The sequence below is a fragment of the Tachysurus fulvidraco genome, chromosome 15 (genome assembly GCF_022655615.1).
Source record: "Tachysurus fulvidraco isolate hzauxx_2018 chromosome 15, HZAU_PFXX_2.0, whole genome shotgun sequence".
NCBI lineage: Eukaryota > Metazoa > Chordata > Actinopteri > Siluriformes > Bagridae > Tachysurus > Tachysurus fulvidraco.
In genome coordinates, this window is record NC_062532.1 from 12,973,664 (window position 1) to 12,994,174 (window position 20,511).

General features: G+C 39.3%; 1 protein-coding gene across 2 annotated transcripts in view; it reads left to right on the plus strand.

Annotated features, from left to right (window-relative positions):
* The window catches only part of tmem104 (transmembrane protein 104), a 41,462-nt gene extending 23,088 nt beyond the window's left edge, over positions 1 to 18,374 (plus strand). For both annotated transcript variants that reach the window (XM_027141517.2, XM_027141515.2), the window contains exons 9-10: positions 5,754 to 5,847; positions 15,653 to 18,374. In XM_027141517.2, coding sequence (XP_026997318.1) covers positions 5,754 to 5,847; positions 15,653 to 16,419 — 861 coding nt within the window. In that variant the 3' untranslated portion in view covers positions 16,420 to 18,374. The remainder of the gene's footprint in view (positions 1 to 5,753; positions 5,848 to 15,652) is intronic.
* The last annotated feature ends 2,137 nt before the right edge of the window (positions 18,375 to 20,511 follow it).

Here is a 20,511-nt window from a genome sequence, read left to right on the forward strand (position 1 = left end):
ACTCACACTGACATTGCATTGAGGATATGAAATGATCTGGATATTCAGACTACAGAGAAAAAATTTGTGGCTAATAATTTCTAAGCATCGGTCCTTTGTGCTCTGTGGCAGCTGTTTTTTTTCCTTATACAGTATATACATTAATTTTCTCCATTCCATCTTTTCCATGATTTGTATGATTGATTTGACTGATTGGATGATTTTGTTTTGACTTTTAATTGCTTTTTTTTTGGCTCGGACCAAAATCATTTGATAGATTTTTAAGTGATAACTCATAGTAGTATAATATAGCAATTTCACTGCTGCGGCCTCAGTACGAATATTCTGGTGATATGATATAATCAGTGTAAACATCTTTGAATATCATGCAGACATGATTAAAGGTGGGGTCTCCGTTGTTTGAGAAATGCTTCAGAAAACTGCGTTGGTCCGCAAAAAACCCCCAAAAAACTTAACTTTTATCCAATGATCAGAAAGGGGCGGGTCTTGTCAATATGAGCGGAGACAGTGTTTAGTGCGCATGTGAGACATTAGCAGAAAGCAGGTTTAACAATGACATGGCAGATAAAAACAGAGAAAGAAAGCCAAGAAAGGCTTACGATAAGGCAAAAAGAAGGACTCGTGTTAATATACAGTAGGATCAGCTTTCCAGCGCTGGAGAGAACTGAACGTCTTCCGCGTGAAACGGAGATAAGCCTTTCACAGTACAACACTCAGTACTACAAAAACACATTTGTATTACCATAGTATTACACATTGAGTTCATTTATTGAAAAAATATACCCTTGGTCAGCCACCCCAGCAGGTTCTGTCATAATACTTGTCTGGGATATACTTGGGTTATACTTGTCTGGTGTATGTGTGGGGCGAAGCTATCAAAACAGAGGTGGGACCAATTTGTTTTATGGGCGTGTTTGTTTTGGTGATTTTCAAATGTCAACATTTGGCTTTCAAACAAACGGAGACCCCACCTTTAAACTACTATGTTGCAAACCAAATTACGGGTCAAAATCACCAGCAATTGTTCAGGCGATTATAACACACAGATTATAAATGATAAGAAACCTGTGATGTGATGCTGATTCGTTTAATCACTGCTAATCACGGTTACAGAACATCTCTGTCTTTACTGGGTTCTACAGGCTTGTCCGATGCCCTCACACGATGATAGCTGTTATAAGCAAGGCCACATGCAGTATAACTTGCCCCGTACTGGGAGGGTTAAATATCATTTTGGGCTGTGTGCCCATGTGCCATCATCAGCTGTTTGGCCAGAAAAATGAAACCATCAAGCACTTTGCTCTTGCTTTACTCTACTCTTTAGACTTTAGCCAAATTTCACCTTTACATTTGGAAGTAGAGTCTGTTCTGGAGTTCTGTTTTTATGTGTAAGAATATTTTCTTTTTTTTTGCCTTGTCTGTTGTTGTCAAAGCTATAACCAAAGATGTAGGATTGTGGGATTGGATAGATTGCACCCACTCATGTAACACCAATTTCTCTGTTTTTTGGTGGATGGATTAAGACATTAAGGCCTTACACCTCATGCTCTATATAGAAAGAAACTTAGTGTCTCTTTAGGTTTCTCATGTCTTTACACACACCTACACATTAATGTATAGGTCTGAACCTAGAGACACTTTGAAAGATTTGTGATTGACTCTATACATATTTGAATTTCTTCTGTGCTAGAGCACATCTCTCACTGCTCCCACAAGCTGTACTGATATAATATCTGCTCCAATCAATATGGGGACACGGGATGCATTTTAAAGTACCTGGCATGGCTTTACTCTTGATGTAGACCAGCAGGCCAAGGTCAGACTCTTAGCAACAATTTCTTTTTAAATGGACCTGTTGGCAAAGTCCATATTGTCCTAAGCCTAGTATGGGGGTGGCATCTAAACACCACTGACCGACCCTGTTAAAAACAGCATGCCTGCTCTGCTTCTGGTACAGACTCATTATTACTTCACAGGTTACCTCTCTAATGATAGATGGCATTTGTTAACAAATTAAATAAATGAAGAGTTTTGTGTCATTTGTGCCAGAACTGTGATAAATTGTTATGGATAGGCACTGAAAGCATTTACACACTTGATTTAGCGTATGTAAGCAGGCTAGTACGCAGGTTTGTCAGTACCTACATATCTAGGTTAGTATGCAGGATTTTTTTAAGTTTGATACCATGCCCCTGAATACTTTGTACTTTTTTCTTCACAAAAAAGTTAGATGTTTTTAGTTCGTACTAACACATTGCGTAATAAAAGAGAACGTTGTGGCCTAAATGTTGCACCATTAACAACCTTCTCACTGCAGTTCAGCGTTTCTTCATTATTTCTACTGTATCAGTTCATTTAACTTTCTTTTCATTTACTTTGTTCACATTTTTATTCACACATTAAAACGTACTCTACAAACACTAGACACATCGACATCATTATCAACATCTGCTGGTTGAATTTGGCAAAGGAAACATTCACAAAACTCCTGTGTGGGCAATATTAGCTGTTAAAGTGGCCACGGATCCACAAATTAAAAATCTACCTGAAATAGTAGACCATGCAGGTACCTTTGTGATCCTCGTTTCATCATACTGCACATTTAAAGCACATTTATTCTAACCTTGGGTACTATTTAGTACAGACTATTTTTATTACAGCAATATTGGAGGCACACTTGATGATTGATTGGACACTCAGATGAACTGATTAAACAAGCAGAATCAGTTGTGGATAAGATGAAACCCCTAGGTATAATTATAAGTTTGTTAATTATTAATATACTTTAATACTAAGTATCCAATATTGTATGGCTCTGTTAACCCATGTGATCACATCACCTGAAACGGATCAAACCGGACATTTTGTCTCAGATGCGTCTTCCACTTATTTTGTGAATAATGTAGTAACTGTGTAATGATCCAGTACAATTGGATTCAAGTGCAATCATTTAAAGCAGAATGATTGAATTTAATCAACACAGCAGTGCCAATCATTATAACCCAATTATTCTCATAGTGTAGTATTATGCAGTCCAGGACTGGAGCATGGAAGATTGAGTCACTGTCAATAATTTTATTAAGCTGATGAACTAAAACCCAATTACAGGACACCATTTTGCTGTTTTTAATTTACAATAGAACATTTTCTGTTTAAAGAAAACTACTTTCTACAACACATGAAAATAATCGTGTCCTTAGTTACGGTTGCTATCTAACATCTGTTCAGCTTATTGCCAATAGATAGAGATATTAAACATGAAGTCGAAGAGCAATCCTGAGAGCATTGCGACACAGAATTTATATCATCCCATATGATATTTTTAGCATTTTCTGCATGTCAAGATGGAAGTAGTCTGGTGCTTTAGTCCTTGCAGCGGTTTGGGATCTCATTAGGAACGGGCCGTCTGGTGGAGGAGGGTCACATGTAAATACTGAACTTTGGTGCTCATAAGACACACACACGCATGCTCGTGTAATGATAGCACTGTGTGTGTGTGAGAGAGAGGGTGAAACAGTTTCTAGGTCACACCATGCCGGGTGAGTAGAGGAGATCATGGACATGTCAGTTTCTTTTAAAAAGTAAATACTTTTTTTTTTTTGTACTTTAAGGCTCAAGCATACTTTGATTGTATTTGAAACTTAGTCTGTGGAAGTTCAGTGAGGAGTAAATGTCAGGCTCCTTACTAGACTGGTGACCTTTGCAGTTTCTCTTCTCTCTCCTGCCTCTTAACGCATCCCACTCTGCCACACAACCGCAGCGGCTTCAGCCATATATGAACTGTTATCTGATATTGAGGCATAAAATGGCTGCTGTTTAGCACGGTCATTATCATAAAAAGGGAAATGCTCAGATCCATCCAGAGCACATCTCTACAGGAGTGTAGCAATCTTCTGGTTCATTGGAGAGGAGGGGGATATGCAAGCCCTGCTTTTAACTACGGCTGAATTTTAAATATAGTCTGAAACATAAGCATTTTCACTAAAAGAAAACATTATACAAAGGGTGTGTGCAGCGGCACAGGATAGAGCGTGTAATGAAGAGTTTATTGGAATGGTCCAGAGGGATATTGAGGGAAAAATGCATTTAAATCTGATCTGCAGGTTAAAAAGCTGAAGTCAGTCATTCTCAAGCTTTAATCCTCACATGGTTGGAATGTTGACAGAATTCTACTGGCTCACGAAATAAAAGATGGCAGACTTGCTATTGTATAACTCTCCTCCCTCTCTTTCCCTCTCCTTCCCTCTTTCTTGAACCTTCTGTGTTGCTTTTCTGCAGTCCCTTTATGTTCTTCATGCCAGTCCTACTTCCTGTCGTAACCCAGCACAGGTGTTAGTCATGAGAGTCAGTGTCACGCCTCACAAACAGTCTAGCTCATCTCTCTTTATCTCTCTCTCTCTCTCTCTCTCTCGCTCTCTCCCTCCATTCTCCCTCCCAGTAGATTTTGAAACAGCTCACGTTTCCGTAGTTTTCTGGCAGGCCCTTGAATTGGAAAATGCAGCATATGTGACAAGTCAGATAATGCCACATCAAATTTGTGTGTTATAGAAGTGGCACATGTATTGTGCTGAATTAGACCCTGCTCATTTAGAGATGAGTGACACTTCAAATTACGATGGAGCTTTGTACAATTTATAAAATAAATAAATATAAAATAAATAAATACAAAAAGCATGTTTGCACCTTAGTCCTCAATTTGTGGGGACAAGCTGTGGGTACTGACTGAAAGAACGAAAGTGGTGGAAATGAATCCTCAGGGTTACTGGGCCTTCACTCCATGATGTGTTGAGTTATGTAATCTCAGCGAGCCTGTTGAGACGTGCCAGTTAAAATGGTTTGTGTACCTTGTGTAAAAGGATGTCTTCTGGTCGGCTCTTGGTAGAGCTGTATTAGATACATATCGCTAGATCCCGGCTCATGCCCAGGACTGATTATTTATATCTCACAGTTAGCGTCTGGCTGATGATGATGGTGATGGTGATGATGAGGACTGACCTTTTCATCCTGTGCCACCACAATACCAACAAATGTATGAAAAAGAATGGCAAGAAATATAATTTTGTGAAAATTTCAGTAACAGATTATATCATCTTCACTATTTTGTTACTCAGAGTACTTTTGTTAAGCTGCTAAATACAGGGCAGTAATTTGCATAATTGTAGTCTATTTCAGTTTGAGATCACCAGTTTGAGATTATCTGATTACATAGTCCTGTTGTCCAGGTCTTTTCCCATTCATTCAGTGACTGACCAGCTTTCTTTTGCATTTAACATCAAAAGACCTTCCCTGACATCTGAAATGTCTGAAGAAGAGAAGATATGAATAAAGAATAATAATTAATAAAGTTTGTCTTTTAGTGTGTTCTTGTGCTTTGTCTATACAGCTTGTGGTCCTACGTGATGAGGATGTGAACACTGTACCTAAGCTGGGATAGCTTTTTAGCGGACAAACGATTGAATTATTTATTTATTTTACCTCCCTCCCCCACCTTTCAGCTCAAATGTCTATGGAAATGCATTTTTCGATAATTTTCTAGTTTCAATTTGAGATATTTGGTATTAGATTTATATTATATAGATATTATATATATATGAATGAGAGAGAGTGATTCAATAAGAATATGTTTATTAACTGAACATTTTAACTGAACAGTTTTATTGTGTGTCTTGTATAAGAGCTTAAATAACAAAGCTAATAAAATAACAAGGAGGAAACCTGACTGTATCTTTGTGGTGTTCTTTGTCTCGTCACAGGCAGTCTTCGTTCTACTGTTGGGTCCTTTCACGTTCTTCAATGCACAAAAGACCAAATACCTTCAGATCCTCACCTCACTAATGAGATGGATTGGTAAGTTCTCACAAAGAGACAGTGTTAATGTCCTCATAAAGTGCAATAAAAATGTATTACCTTGTAATGGTCTTCACAATACATTTTAAAATTGAAAAGGAATAGTTCATATATTTTCACCCTATTGCCAGACTTATGTAAGGACAACCTGTTAAACTACATTTGTGTATGTATGGGTGAGAGATCCCCCCCGTGAGCATTAAGAGTAAGAAGGCACTGTGACAATTTTTTAGTTTATAGTTTTAAGGTTTGTTAACTAGTGTGTGTGTGTATATAAGCCATTGTTCTTTTAGTTTATACACACATTTGTGTTCCTGCTTTGAAAGTTAAGATGTATATGTAAAAACCTGCCCATTGCATCCATATGTGTGTCTTCCCCAAACCTAGAAGCACGCAATTGTATACTTTGATGTCTATGTTTGCTGTTGCGTTACAATTTCATTCCCTGTCCACAATGTGAGAATGTCTATGAAGACATGGCTTGTGTGGAAGAACTCTAGTGGCCTACGCACAGTCTGGACCTTTAAACACGGATTCAAATAATCAGAGGCGATGTTCATTTGCTACTCATTTTTGCCTTATTCTTCCTCCACTTCTGGTTGTGCCTCCCTACTTGGCCTCTGCCCATGATTGATTCAGCATGTCACAACAGCAGCCCTCAGTGACACGATGGCTAATGATTCAAAATGGCTGCTGCAATAGTGCTTCATTTCTCAACAGCACCATTGACACGCACTGTGCTGCTTCCCGGGATGGATCGCCAGGCTATAGACCTCTAGGGGAACGAGAACCAGGGAGGAATAAAGTAGCTGTCATAACTCTGAGGGTTCAGACAACACTTTAACCAGATCCTACAGTCCAAGAGCAGACGTTCATGCAGCGTTGCCTAGTAACTAAATGTTTATGCATCTGTTCGGATGTACATAAAGATCAATTTGAGATGAGATGGCTAATTACCATGGGCTTTATTACATTTATGCATGCATAGCTGCTAATTAGGTGAATTGAAAAGTCCCACAGCGGGGTTGTTATACCCTTCTGGGGGAAAAATGGTCCTTGCCAAATAAATTCTTAATTATAGATCACAGTTTCATTAGAATAGCTTAATTGTTTCATTGTTCTTTCTATAATTATTCAGAGAACATTTACAGTTTTAGAAAAGAAATGCAGGCTTCAGACAACACAGAAATGAATGACCCCCCACATACAACACAGTTTAATTTCCTTCTCTATGTTTATGCTGTTATTCCTTTACTTGAACCAAGATTTTTTTCCCCTTTATATGAATATATGTGCTATCTAATTTGATGGCGGTTCCATGTTTTACAGTTCCAGCTTTAACACAGACCTGGAGCTGTGTGCATTTTCTTACCACTTAGATCGCTTTTGAAAGAACTATTACTGCAGAGCAGTTGCCCAGAATCGAATTTTCTCATTCTGCAAGAACGTCTCATACACCCTACAGCAAGAGGACAGATTCTGGATTGCTCTGGAGATTGCTAGGCAGCTTCAGTCTCCTTCACCTCTTTATTATTGGTTATGCAGCTAAACTTGGCTCATTAATGCTGATAAAATATTGATCTCCTCCAGGTATCAGCAAGTTACCTGGTAACATAGTGCGTGTGAAATTATTTTAAGTTACAGCGAGTAGATTTTTTGCCCGAGAGGTACGGGGGAGCCTAAATATTTTTGTGTGTCTCGACCATCATTCTTGTGTTTGGGGCCGGGTTATATATATATATAAAAACCAATTGCATTCTTTACATTAAGATCCATCCACTGGGTGGCATTGTGTGCTTTTTACTAGCTAAACACTTGTATGTGCAAAACGGCGTTTACAATATATTTGCTCGGTTGCCAGACATGCTGTTATTCCTAATTGAAAAGTAATCAACCTTTGGGTGGCAACAGATATTCCACTTTACATAGGACCAAACCTATTCATGATTATTCACCTGTATCATCACATTCCATGTCATACAATATAAAATAGGTTTGTTTGACAGGTATGGATTTATTATTCAGATTTTATTTTATTTTATTTTATTTTTTTGGAATCTACCTGCCTTTCTAAGCCCAAGCTTTGCTAGTACTTGTGTGCTCATATCCTGGATGGTATCTTTAGCCACCTTAGAGTCTGACCGAGGGAATCTTTTCTTCTATGATCCTCTGTGCGCTTAGTCATTATTCACAGCAGACAGCAGGGCAGAGCCCAGACCCCCTTGTGTGTATCTCCAGTCACCCGTAATGCTCTATGAAAAACACCATGGATGGTCATGTTTGTGTGTCAGATAAGACTCTGTAAGCTGTGTGAACATCAGGGGAGCTTTCTGCGTTTTAGCCTTTGTACCACTTACTGTTGGCCCTGCCATAGTGTCATGACCTCATCTACAACTGAGTGGAGAAAACATCCTTCTACATGCTACTGTAGCAGTTACACTGCAGTTTGCTGTACTCCCTTTTTTTTATCCTCATGGGTGGTTGTAAAGCCTGGAACCTCTTACACAACATAACCATTTCTGTGAGTGGAAGAAGCAAAGCTTTCAATGGTCATGGTTTGTCCTTCCTTTCAGTGCTGTGTAAAGAGGATGATGACCAGCTCTCACCTGTAGCAGTGACACATGAGGGAACGAGGGAGTGGTCTTAACTGATGCAGGTTTAATTGATATTATGTGATGCAACTGGAGAAAGGGTCCGAATTACTAGATGAGGATTAATCAGGTCGTCCTGCTTCCTGAGGAGATTAGATGATATTTTTTTTTTCTGAAATTATTTTATTACTGTTACTGTTGTGTACATGCAGGAGGCTCAGTAAACACATTATAGTTAAACCGGTGAAATTCCTATCACAAGTCTGTTATAGCAGCGTGTGGAGATTGTGGTGGAAATGTCGAGGTCTTGCTTTCTGGAACATTGGCAATGTAAAATGTTCCAAAAAAAATACACACAATGGTCCTCCTAATTAAATTTTCCTATTCACAGAGCGCTCAGGTGACACGATTGTTTTAATACTTCTTGTGAAAGTTACATATTTGTCTAGAATTCTGCTGAGTCCAGCAGTGAGAGTCAATATAACTTATAGCTGTATTTTAATGGGCAACTCCGAATAAAATTGACCAATATGTTTTCCTTGAGGCCAGTTTTCTTCGAGTAATGCACTTGTCGTCTGCCCCGAGTACTGAAGAGAAATATGTTTTTGCTCTTCAGCATTGTTTCCTCCTTGAGCTAGCCCAGGTTTCAGAATAACAAACTAGCCGGAAAGTAACTCCAGTGGATGGGTTCTCTCTCAGAAGTACAGCTTTGTAACTAGCTGCAGTGTTGAAGCTGTGAGGTTTTTTTTTATTATTTAATACAGATGGCTAACTTATATTTCAGTTTTAGCAGATTATTCAATTTGGGTTAGAAATTAGACATTTATAACCATCTACATTTATCCATAAAGAGCAAGCCAGAGGTGACCGTGGTGAGGAAAAACTCCCTGAGACGATATTAGGAGGAAACCTTGACAGGAAGCAGATTCTAGGAACTCTTCCTCATCTGGGTGACACCAGACAGTGTGACTTTTGACATCTTTTGGCGGTCAAAAAAAGTGCACTTACCTAATCAGGAAATTCATTCAGCTGTAACATGAAGTCTGTCTTGTTGAAGTTATCAAGTGCTCATGGATGGAGGTTTGAGTGTAACACTGTTGGCAGTTCTAAAGCTATCATAGCAGTTATATTACTAAGTCTCTATGTAGTGTGTATTGTTTTTAAAGACAGAAAGACTTGGGGTGGTTGAGTGTGTATATATATTTTTTAACAGTGTCTCCTGAGCAAAGCAAAGCATTTCTTTCAAAGATAACATTATCTGAAAAAGATTGTACATGAACTGCAAATACATTTCTGGATGAAAGTTTGAACAAAGCTAGACAGAACTGCTAAATGCTAAAACGGCCTAACTATGAACGCAATCCGTCCTCTGCAAATGATCCAAAATGCAGCTGCCCGGCTTGTTTTCAACCTGCCAAAGCTCTCGCATACAACCCCGCTGCTGCGATCCCTCCACTGGCTTCCGTTAGCTGCACGCATCCGATTCAAAACACTGATGCTGGCCTACAAAGCCAAAAATGGACCAGCTCCCTCTTACCTCAAAGCCCTCATCATTCCTCGCACTGCACCCCGCAACCTCCGATCTACCAGCACTGCTCGACTGGTTCCACCATCTCTCAGGGTAAGAGGCAAGTATACTACAAGACTCTTCTCTGTTCTGGCACCAAGGTGGTGGAATGAACTTCCCCTAGAGGTCTGGACAGCTGAGTCACTGGCTATTTTCAAGCGGCGGTTGAAGACCTACTTATTCAGGAAACACTTCAACTAGCACTTCTTTCCTTATCTTTTGCATTTAAAAAAATAAAATAAAAAATACAACCTTTTGACACTTTTTCACTTTGAACAAAGGTTTTAAACTCATGGTATCTTAAGTATGTAACCTAGTGAGCCAGCATTAATGTATTCAATGTTAGAGATTTAAGCACTTATGTACGTCGCTCTGGATAAGGGCATCTGCCAAATGCTGTAAATGTAAAATATTCAGCAATCGCAAAACCCATTGTAGAAATGTGGCTGTTTTATGACCATCAAATGGTATCGACTGGAAAAAGTCTTATACTTTGTTAGTAAAATGAACATTATTTAGGAAATGGCTGGCCGATGGATGGATGGATGTCAACACCCACTCACTACCTGTATGATTTTCAGCCTGAGTAATGGGGAATGACAAAATGCATCTTCTAACACTTCTCACGTCCCCCACTAGAGCTCAGTGGCACTGCTCATTAAGATGGAGGAATACCGAAGTGTGATACAGCTGCCAAATCCCTTTGGGGAGAAAAGCTCAGTTCTGCCTGCCTGCACTTTTCCCAGGACCTCCTCAGCTTCAGACTTTCTGTTTCTGTTGCAATTCAGCTGCATACCATCTCTATACAGTAGAAAACCTAATACAAAACAATACTAGCTGATTTCCATGACCGCATTAATTGTATTTTGCAATCATTTGCAATTAATTTTGCTTGTTTTGCATCCGTTTGTGTTCCTGAGAGCTACAGATTTCATAGCACTCAGGGTTAGCGGTTCAAACCTGGTCAACTGCACCGGTGTCAGATATCAAGATGAATAAGACGCGAAAACATAAACACCAGTGGCATTTTCTTTGCTCGTCAACAAGCTGGCAAGGGAGGGGAATGCTGGCTGCGTGATGAATCGCTTGGCAGCGTGTTCGTAGACAGAATCACATTTCAGTTCAAACCGATGAGGCCTCAGCGGTGAAGGTTGAGCATCTGTACAGTGGACTCTCATGGCGGAATGGCGTGTCAGAAGTATTTGTATTAAACATGCCCTTGAGTCTGTGACTGAAGCTCTTTAGTCTGTCACTGGTAATATAGGAAGGATGGGTCTCAGTGGAGCCTGGGTTTTGTTACAGTATGTGCTGTTTAGATGCTCGGACAACAAACCTGTTAAAAAAGAAAACAATGCCATGCATAGCCTTTTGTTAGTACATGGCTTTCTTCTGACAGCAGCCTCTAAAACTGAGCTCGGTGCTGAGCAACACATTTGTACTGTACGCACCAGCGAATTTATTACTTGCATATTCTGAGCTTAGCTTTCTTGGTCACTTGTGTGTCGTCTTAAGGATGTTTTATATCCTGGGAAATGTGAATGTAATGTACAAAAGTTTTTACTAAAAGTACATTGCATGCACCACTCCACGTTAATTATCTACTAAAGTCATGAAAGAAGAATCCCGTCCTAGGAACCGTACCATCCAGCAGTTTCTTTCATGAGCGTGAACTATCAGAAGGACATTTATGCATCTTTCTGTCACATGCCATCACTAACTCGGACAGTGCATAATTACCTTCTGCCAATATGACAACACCTCCAGTGCCAGCTAGAAAACATTTCATCTCTGTATACTGTAGGTCGTTTAGAGGTTGGTCCCAATGCCCAGCACGTCACCATGTACACTGCGCTCATGCCATTGTTTGCCTTTCACGCTGTGCAAATGTGATGCTTCTTTCTGCAAATTTGCAATGATAGGATAGGATATATGCCCTCTTTCATACTTATCAATTATTATATAACCTGCATGTCTGCTTCCTGATCTAACTGCCAAACACAATAGCTAGTATTCAGCATCGGCCTCAATGAATTAAGTTCAAACGTTACTTCAGCAGCAGAAGGTCTCCTGCCTTGCACCACACATTACCGAGATTGGCTCAGGAACAACTGTGACCCTGTGCATGGTAAAGGCAGCGACTCAAGATAAGGTGAATTGAGGGGTTTTTTACACCTGGTCACTTCATGCGTTTTCTGTGATCTGTGATCCGATAGCTATCCGATCGTAAAAAGACCAGGTGTAAATGCCCTCCGAAACGGTTTCGAGACGGATATAAATCCGATTGCTCAAACCACTTCAGGAGGTGGCATATTCCATTTCAATTACCCCGGAAAAGAGGTAAAATATATTTGCATATTGGGCGGGAGTAAAAAGATCAGATTTCAAGTATTGGAGCTAAAAGGAGTCTTGTGCCAATATATGACTACATGTACAATAATCATTGTAATTATTACATTAATTGTTTACATTTTAGTTTACTTTATTATTATTTCATTCCTTATTATTCTAAGCAACTGCATTGTGGAAATGAAGTCACTAAGACTGATTTGTGAAATATATGATATGATATTTTGAAATATCATCTGTGAATAGATGAGGATATAATTGCTTAAGATTTTTGGTGGTTAAAAAAAATAATTTATTATATAGAATATATATATTTCTGTGCACGTTGTTCTTACTGCTGCTGCTTTTTTTATGCTCGTTATTAATTGTTCGTGATTCTTGTAATTTAAATGAGGACATTGGCATTTGCCTGTTTCTTGGAGAAAGCTGGTTGACTGGCTCCCCATTTATTTCTACGCTTTCTTGCTCAGGAGGCTCACCATCATGCTGTAACACGGTTCACATTGCTCTCATTTTTTTTGTCGGAGTACATTTTGTCCTCGTAATTGCAATGTTCATTTTATTCCCATGGCATGCATTAAACTGTCACAGCCATAATGCACTGCTCCTGATTTATTTATTGACTATTGGGAAGACTTCTCTTCTGTCCGGTGAAACCTAGACCTTCGACTCTACACAGACTGTCCTTACACTAGCCTCCACTCCAATTAATTTTTCTTGAGAACAGTGATGCTTTGTTCTTGCTGATTGAGCCCAAATGCATTGCGAGAGATTTGGTCCAAGGGCAAGAGAATCTGTCCCCTTGCTGGCAAGGTGGGAGATGCATCATGCATCTTAAAGAACCAAGGGTGCGATGGAGGAGGAGGGCTGTGACTAATTCCCCCTGTAATGGTGTGATTGAGCAGTGAGAGGTGAAAAGCCTGCACTCAACACGCTGTAACACGAATGCCAAGCCTGCTTTAGTGTTCCTTAGAGATTCAAGGACCCTGGAAGTCACCGATGATGCATTAATTCCTATCGATTAGATGTGGCCTTTCTGCTCACTGCTGGACACTAGGATTGGGTGGGCTTTAGTGCTTAATTTATGTGGTGGATGTCCACTGCTGAGCAACGCTGTGCTTTTGAGGAAAGGGATCAACAACTAGATTGCATCTTAGAAATAACAGTTGAGCTGTACAATCATTTATACAGTCTGTCAGTATCACATCAGCAACAAGTCAGAAACATTTGAACTTGGCCATTTATTTATAACATTAACACCACGCCGGCAAGCGTAATCACTCAACAATGTAGGAAAAATGGAAGGGGAAAAAGTTTCATTCAGATTATTAAAATAACTCGAAGGAAACTTGCCTTTACTGAATCACAATACTTTCCATGCTGGGCCCAGGTCAAGAGCAGTATATACTGTAGGCAACCCCAAACTAGAGTGAGGATTAAATATAACAGACCAGAAATAGCACCTGTAAAACCTGTAAACTACCACTGAATAAGTCGCAATAGTGATTTAATGGACTCATTTTCCCCTGCATGATTATACAACAGACTCTCTTGCACCCAGATGACCCTTGAACTGATTCATATGAACCCAATTAAACCCAATTGAACCTAATTAAGTGCAATACACACTGCAAATATCAGTTACATTATCAAGAGAGCCAGATATCAGATATTATAGGTAAAAAAACAAACAAACATAGTCTTTAGTAGAGTACGTTTTGAATGGCCACAACTCGTTGGTGCACGAATCGCTTTCAATCAGCTCGGTCAAACTGGACTCTCAAATACTTGGAGCAGAGCTAGTAGGAATGTTCAGATGGTGACCCGTCCTGAGGAATCCTCTTCAAATCGAAGGTCTTACGAAGCAAACAATCCTCTCTTTGTTTTACACTCACTTCGTCCCCTGATATGCCGTAGCCGATTCTGAGTACAGGCCCATCTGGGTCGCTTCGCTTCCACGTAAATGCTGTCGCCTTGAACTGATGCAAACTCCATCGTAACCAATTTAATATACACAGTTGTAACAAATCTTACAGTGAATGAACTTCTAAAAAAAAAAAAAAAAACATTACAGAAGAAAATAGAAATCTAAAATAACATTTTACGCTCAATATTGTATCAGTGTGTTTAATTTATTAGTCCCAAATTTTATAGGGGCTTCACACAGACCATGTGATTAACTCTGGTTTAGACTGAAGCAGCAGGTTTTCACAAGCTTACAACTTTACTCTAGTTCCTGGTTCTGAATGGAGCTTCATCCCATTTCAATGTTTCAACAGTTCAGCCCAAGTCTCACAACAAAATTTAACAGTTAAAGATTATAACGTGCGTCCGTTTTACATTGCACATGATATAAATAGAACAATGTGCTATTAATTTGTTTATTATAAAAATGTAAAGAATGTCCGTGTCCAACGTGCCATCTGGAGAATGAAGACACAATTACAAAGCAGTGAGGCTGTGAACAGACAGCATTTGCATTGTTCTAGTATAATTTTGAATTGAATTTCAAAGAAGTTTACAGCATCAAAAAGTTTAAGAATGGGATTTAAATACATCTCTATAAAGTTACACTTATAAGCACAGCGTGATTCCTGGACTTGTGCTTTACAGGCGTCTAATGGAGTAGGTGTGGATAATAACGTACTGTATGATAACACAGACACAGAGTGATGCCGTCCTAATCTCTTGCTATTTTTTTTAAAACCTTATCCACTCACTGACCACCTGCCATCTTGTAGGCAGCTGCACGGAGGTTAAAATGATAGTCAGTCATGGGGAAACTGCTGATCTCCTGGGATTTTTACACACAACAATCTTTGCAGTATGGGGCTACAAACAAAAAAAACTTTGAGCTGATGTCTTGATGTGGAGATGTCTTGTTGATTCGACACCAGTGTCCACACTTTTTTAAGCTAACCGGATGCCTATAGTAACCACTCTATACATTTGTGATGTGCAAAAAAGCAGCTCATGATGTAGAACACTTTGAATGTTAAGGCAGATTTTGTTTACAACAAGTAGGTGACTTTGTTGGGTTCTACTCCCATCAGCTCAAAACGGGAATCTGAAGCTAGATTGGGAACAAACTCAACAAAACTGTACAGCTGAATATAGAAGAAACCCCATCAGAGGATATCACTTTTTCTGATGTTTGATCATTAACTGATGCTCTTAAGCTCTTGACCTGTATCTGCATGGTTGTGCTGCTGCTGCTGCTTGATTGGCTGATTGCACGAATGAGCAGAGTTTCAGGTGTTCTTTTATATAATAACCGCTTTTCGATCTGTTTATCTTTCAGCTTTCACCATGATGATAATCCTGGCGCTGATTCGCATCTCAAAGGGCCACAGAGAAGGCAATCCTAAGGTGGCGCAGCTTAGTGGAGTTCCCAACCTATTTGGTGTGTGTGTGTACTCCTTCATGTGCCAGCACTCGCTGCCCTCTCTGATAACACCTATCTCAGACAAACGGAGGGTGACTGCGCTTCTAACCGTGGACTACGTACTCATCCTGGCCTTCTACAGTCTGCTTTCTTTCACAGCCATCTTCTGCTTCGACAGCTCGCTGCTGCGAGACATGTACACACTAAACTTCACCGATAACTGTGACGTACTGGACGTGACCTTCCTCCGCTACTTTTTAGGACTGTTCCCTGTCTTTACAATCAGCACGAACTTTCCTATAATCGCAGTCACGCTGCGCAACAACTGGAAGACGCTCTTCCACAGAGACGGAGGCACCTACCCATGGGTGGTGGACCGCATCGTGTTTCCCTTGATTACTTTGGTGCCACCCATCATAGTGGCATTTTGTACTCATGACCTAGAAGCTCTCGTGGGCATCACTGGAGCCTACGCAGGCACAGGCATTCAATACATCATTCCTGCTGCCCTGGTCTTCTTTAGTCGGCGCCACCTGGAGCCTGTGTTTGGAAGAGAAGTGGAGAATAAACACAGGTCTCCATTCCGACACACATTCTGGGTCGTGTTTGTGGTGATTTGGGCGACTTTCTGCCTGATGTTTGTCACAGCTAATATCATACTGACAGCAGAAAACAAGATCTAAGCATGCGGTTTACTGTATAAAACTTTCACTAGTTTCAACATGCATTTTGTTTTATTCTGTAAGGTTTGGTGGTTTCATTCACTCAGTTACACAGTTGAACTTAAATAGGGAAAGGGAGCAAAATTGAGTTTAATTTGACATGAGAATGATACTTTTGTTTACTAGACTGCGGAAGGACTAAAGTAAAGAAATCTTTTTTGACTGTAGGTTAATTTGAGCTTTAATTTGCTTAAGACATTCATTTAAGTGACAATTCAGTTTGTACTGTAACAATTTTCAGCTTTTAACAAACCTCAGTCAGTTGACACTATTATTATTTTTTGCCCATTTATTTTGAACATTTTGTTCCTTTTGAGTCCATTTAGTTTAGATTTCTTTTGCTAGCAATTACAAACAAAATGTTTATTATAGGTTTTCCCCCCTTTTTGGAATGGTAATCCTTAGAACCGACTCATTCTCTCTCTCTCTCTCACACACTCACTCTCACTCTCTCTCTCTCTCTCGCTTTTCCCGTCCTTCCTTTGTCTCTCTCTCTCCTCCCTCCTTTTTTTTTTTTTAAACCAAACGAAACAGCCACATGCACCTTAGTGTGGGCGAGAGCTATAGTAGGAGCAAAGCAAATCAGGGATAATTAGTATTTCATGGCTTCCATTTTCAGCATTTCAGAACCTGGGTGTCCTCAGTTGTCCTCAGCAGTGAAGGGTTTACAGAGAGCTGCAGTTCAGTCTCGACTCCTCAAGCAGAGATGCTTGCACACTCACTCTGGTTTCACTTACCTATAACGCAACCTGGGCTTTCTGATTTCCTGTGTTTGGGTTTAGTCATGCATAGAGCACTGGGACAGATGTGTATATAAATGAAAACCTGCACCTTATGTCTCCATGTCCACTGTGTGAGTTTTACTACTTATCATACTGCTTGCTTGAATATATTTCAAAACCTAATATATATATGACTTTTTAATCCTGTCTCGCATCGTATTTTTCGTCATTATCATCTCCTCCACATTCACTAGTTCTCAAAGGTTTGGGGGTGTGTTTTATTTTTATTTTTTTGTTATTATTATTAATGTTTTCCAGCTCTCCTCAAACCCAACTAAGAACTGCCTAAGAGACAGGGATAGATTAAAGCGTTTATCAGTCTGAGAGCAGTTGGATTAAAAGTAATCAGCACTAAAGAAGCACAGAAGAGCGTTTCCTGAAATCAAATAGTTAGCCTTTACCTTTTTTAAACACATTGCAACCCCTAAACGTTTGACCGACAGTGGAAGTGGCCCCTCAGGGTTCCAGCAGTTACTGAACATGTGTGTAATTGTGTCGTAGCTGTTAACACATCACCATCTCGTTACATCGCTGTCTTTCCTGCATTTTCTTCATCGGCGCTCTATGCTCTGATCATCGGGAACATGTTTGTTACTGTATAATGACTGCTGCTCTCTGTGAGAGTGCTCGACCACCTAAAGACAAGCAGAAGAAGCCTGCACAGCAGCCTCAAGCGTGAGACTGCCGTAACCTGCTCAGGATTTACACCTGTTGCGTTCAGCTCATATGAATTCAGCTGAAGATGATTATTTTTATTCGTCCCTGCACAATTCAGCTCCTTCAGTGAAGCAGAAGCAGGAGGCTGAGCGGTGCTTTAATATCACCGTCCTGATCGTGGACTTTCAGGTGGAGATTTGTAGTGCAATAAAAAGTGATTGCAGCTTCTAACTCAAATGCTCAAATCTAAGTCAATATTTAATTAATAAATGAAGTTTATTTACAGACGTGGTGAATAAATGATTGAAGTGAATAAAAATGTGCCTTTCTCCCAGGGTTTTGTACTCCTTCTGTTCTTTATGAGGAAGATATGTCGTCTTGTCGTGTAAACCCCATCATGTAACCTGCATGTCACCTGTTTCATGTAACTGACAATCAGTGTGTCTTCTAAATAAACATCTAAATTTCTTCTTTTGACTTGTGCATTGTGTGCTGATTCTGTGCATCCTGGCTTTATTTAACAGACTTTTACAGAGATCAAAAAATATTTGATTTGGTCTGGAAAGCTCACTAAGGTACAGTATTTCATCTTGAATGTACTGCACATTACGCTGCATCACTGAAATGTGTTCAGTGTCTCAAACACACCCAGCTCCTGCTTTTATTTTATTGTTTTATACCTTTTTTTTTTTTTTTAATTTTTCTATTCATATTTAAACTTTTTTTTCCATTTCATGCCAGTATTTAAATGTTGTCTCTCTGTCTAATCTATCAATATCTGTTATATGTTGCTCTCTATATACAGTAGCTCTCACTATCTCTAGCAAATCTGTGTCTTAATTAATCTATCTAATCTATATCTGTCTAAAACATTGATCTAATCAAGATGGATATATTTATTCTGTCTAATCTATATCTTAATCTAATAGATTAGCTGTTCCTCTTGCTAATATTGATCTAATCTCTGGCTAATACAGCTGCCTAATGTCTATCTATATCTCTTTGTTTTTCCATCTGTTTATTTTTATATTGAAGTACCACATTTTATAACCTTTGTTAAACACACCACAGTAGTGTCTGCTCTGTTTGAGTGGATTTTCAGATCCAATTTTTTTTTTCATATTTCTAAACTTTTGCTCTTTTTTTTTGTCTTGTCTTGTCTTTTTTTCCCTCCCCATTTTCCTTTTTTTTTTTGCATTAAGACATTAGCAATTCACTTCAATCTGCTACAAATCTTCCCTTTTTTTTCCACCTAGCACATTTTTTCTTTTTATTGTCAACATAAATCTCAACATAAAACCAGCTAAATTTCATTTTCATTATGTCTGACATCGTAATTTAATTTCCCCCATGTGTGTGTGTGTGTGTGTGTGTGTGTGTGTGTGTGTGTGTGTGTGTGTGTGTAAAATTGTAATTGGAAATTAAAACTTTATGCTGCTTAATTTATTAAGCAGCTTAAAGCACTGCAGGAATTAATGCACTGCATGAATTAAAGCATTGCATGAATCCAAAGGCCGAATGGGAAGCCGGCACGACCCACGGGAGTCTTACAGGATTGGACAATGCTGCCTTAATTAAATAAAAGCTTTGTGCTTGTACAGATCCATGTCACACTGTAGTATTCGGTCATGTGACGTAGTGAAATACAGCCTCATCTGAGAAAGCAGCAGCCGTATACTGGGCCTCCGTCACTCCCAATAGACTACTCAGTTGTGCATTTATCTCAATTAAGATACAAATGCCACAAGGGCAAAACAGAGATATTTGACTTTACATGTTTTTTGTGCACCACTGAGAACAGAGTCATTTTGCATACGAAATGTGGTAAAGGTCAACAAGATCCGGCCCAAAATACTCGGCTCGGTTTTCTTTATCAAACTAATTGACGTCTTAAATGCACCATTTCTAAAAGGTCATTCTCTTAACACACACCTTCACTTGCTTTAATGTGTCTTTTGTTTGCCGACTGGACGAGAAAGGAGTATTGATTTGCAGCCGCTACACAAACAAGATTTTAATACGGTACAGAATGAACCTGTAACACTGTGTGCTCTGTCAGGGCTACAGTATGTGTATAGTGTTTGCAGCTCACGTGTCCTTATTGTAGGTTTTTCAGTACAAAGGGTCTGTAGAATCCCATATTTGGGCTTAAAGCATTGCATGAATCTGAAATATACAGTCATATGCAAAAGTTTAGGAACCCCTTAGAATTTCCATGATTTTTTGTATTTATGAATATTTGGGTGTTTGGATCAGCAATTTCATTTTGATCTATCTAACTGAAGGACACAGTAATATTTCAGTAGTGAAATGAGGTTTATTGGATTAACAGAAAATGTGCAATATGCATCAAAATGAAATTAGACAGGTGCATAAATTTGGGCACCCTTGCCATTTTGTTGATTTGAATACCTGTAACTACCTAGCACTGATTAATTGGAACACACAATTGGTTTGGTGAGCTCATTAAGCCTTGAGCTTTATAGACGGGTGCATCCAATCATGAGAAACGTTATTTAAGTTGGCCAATTGCAAGCTGTTGTTCTCTTTGACTCTCCTCTGAAGAGTGGCAATATGAAGGCCTCAAAACAGCTCTCAAATGATCTGAAAACAA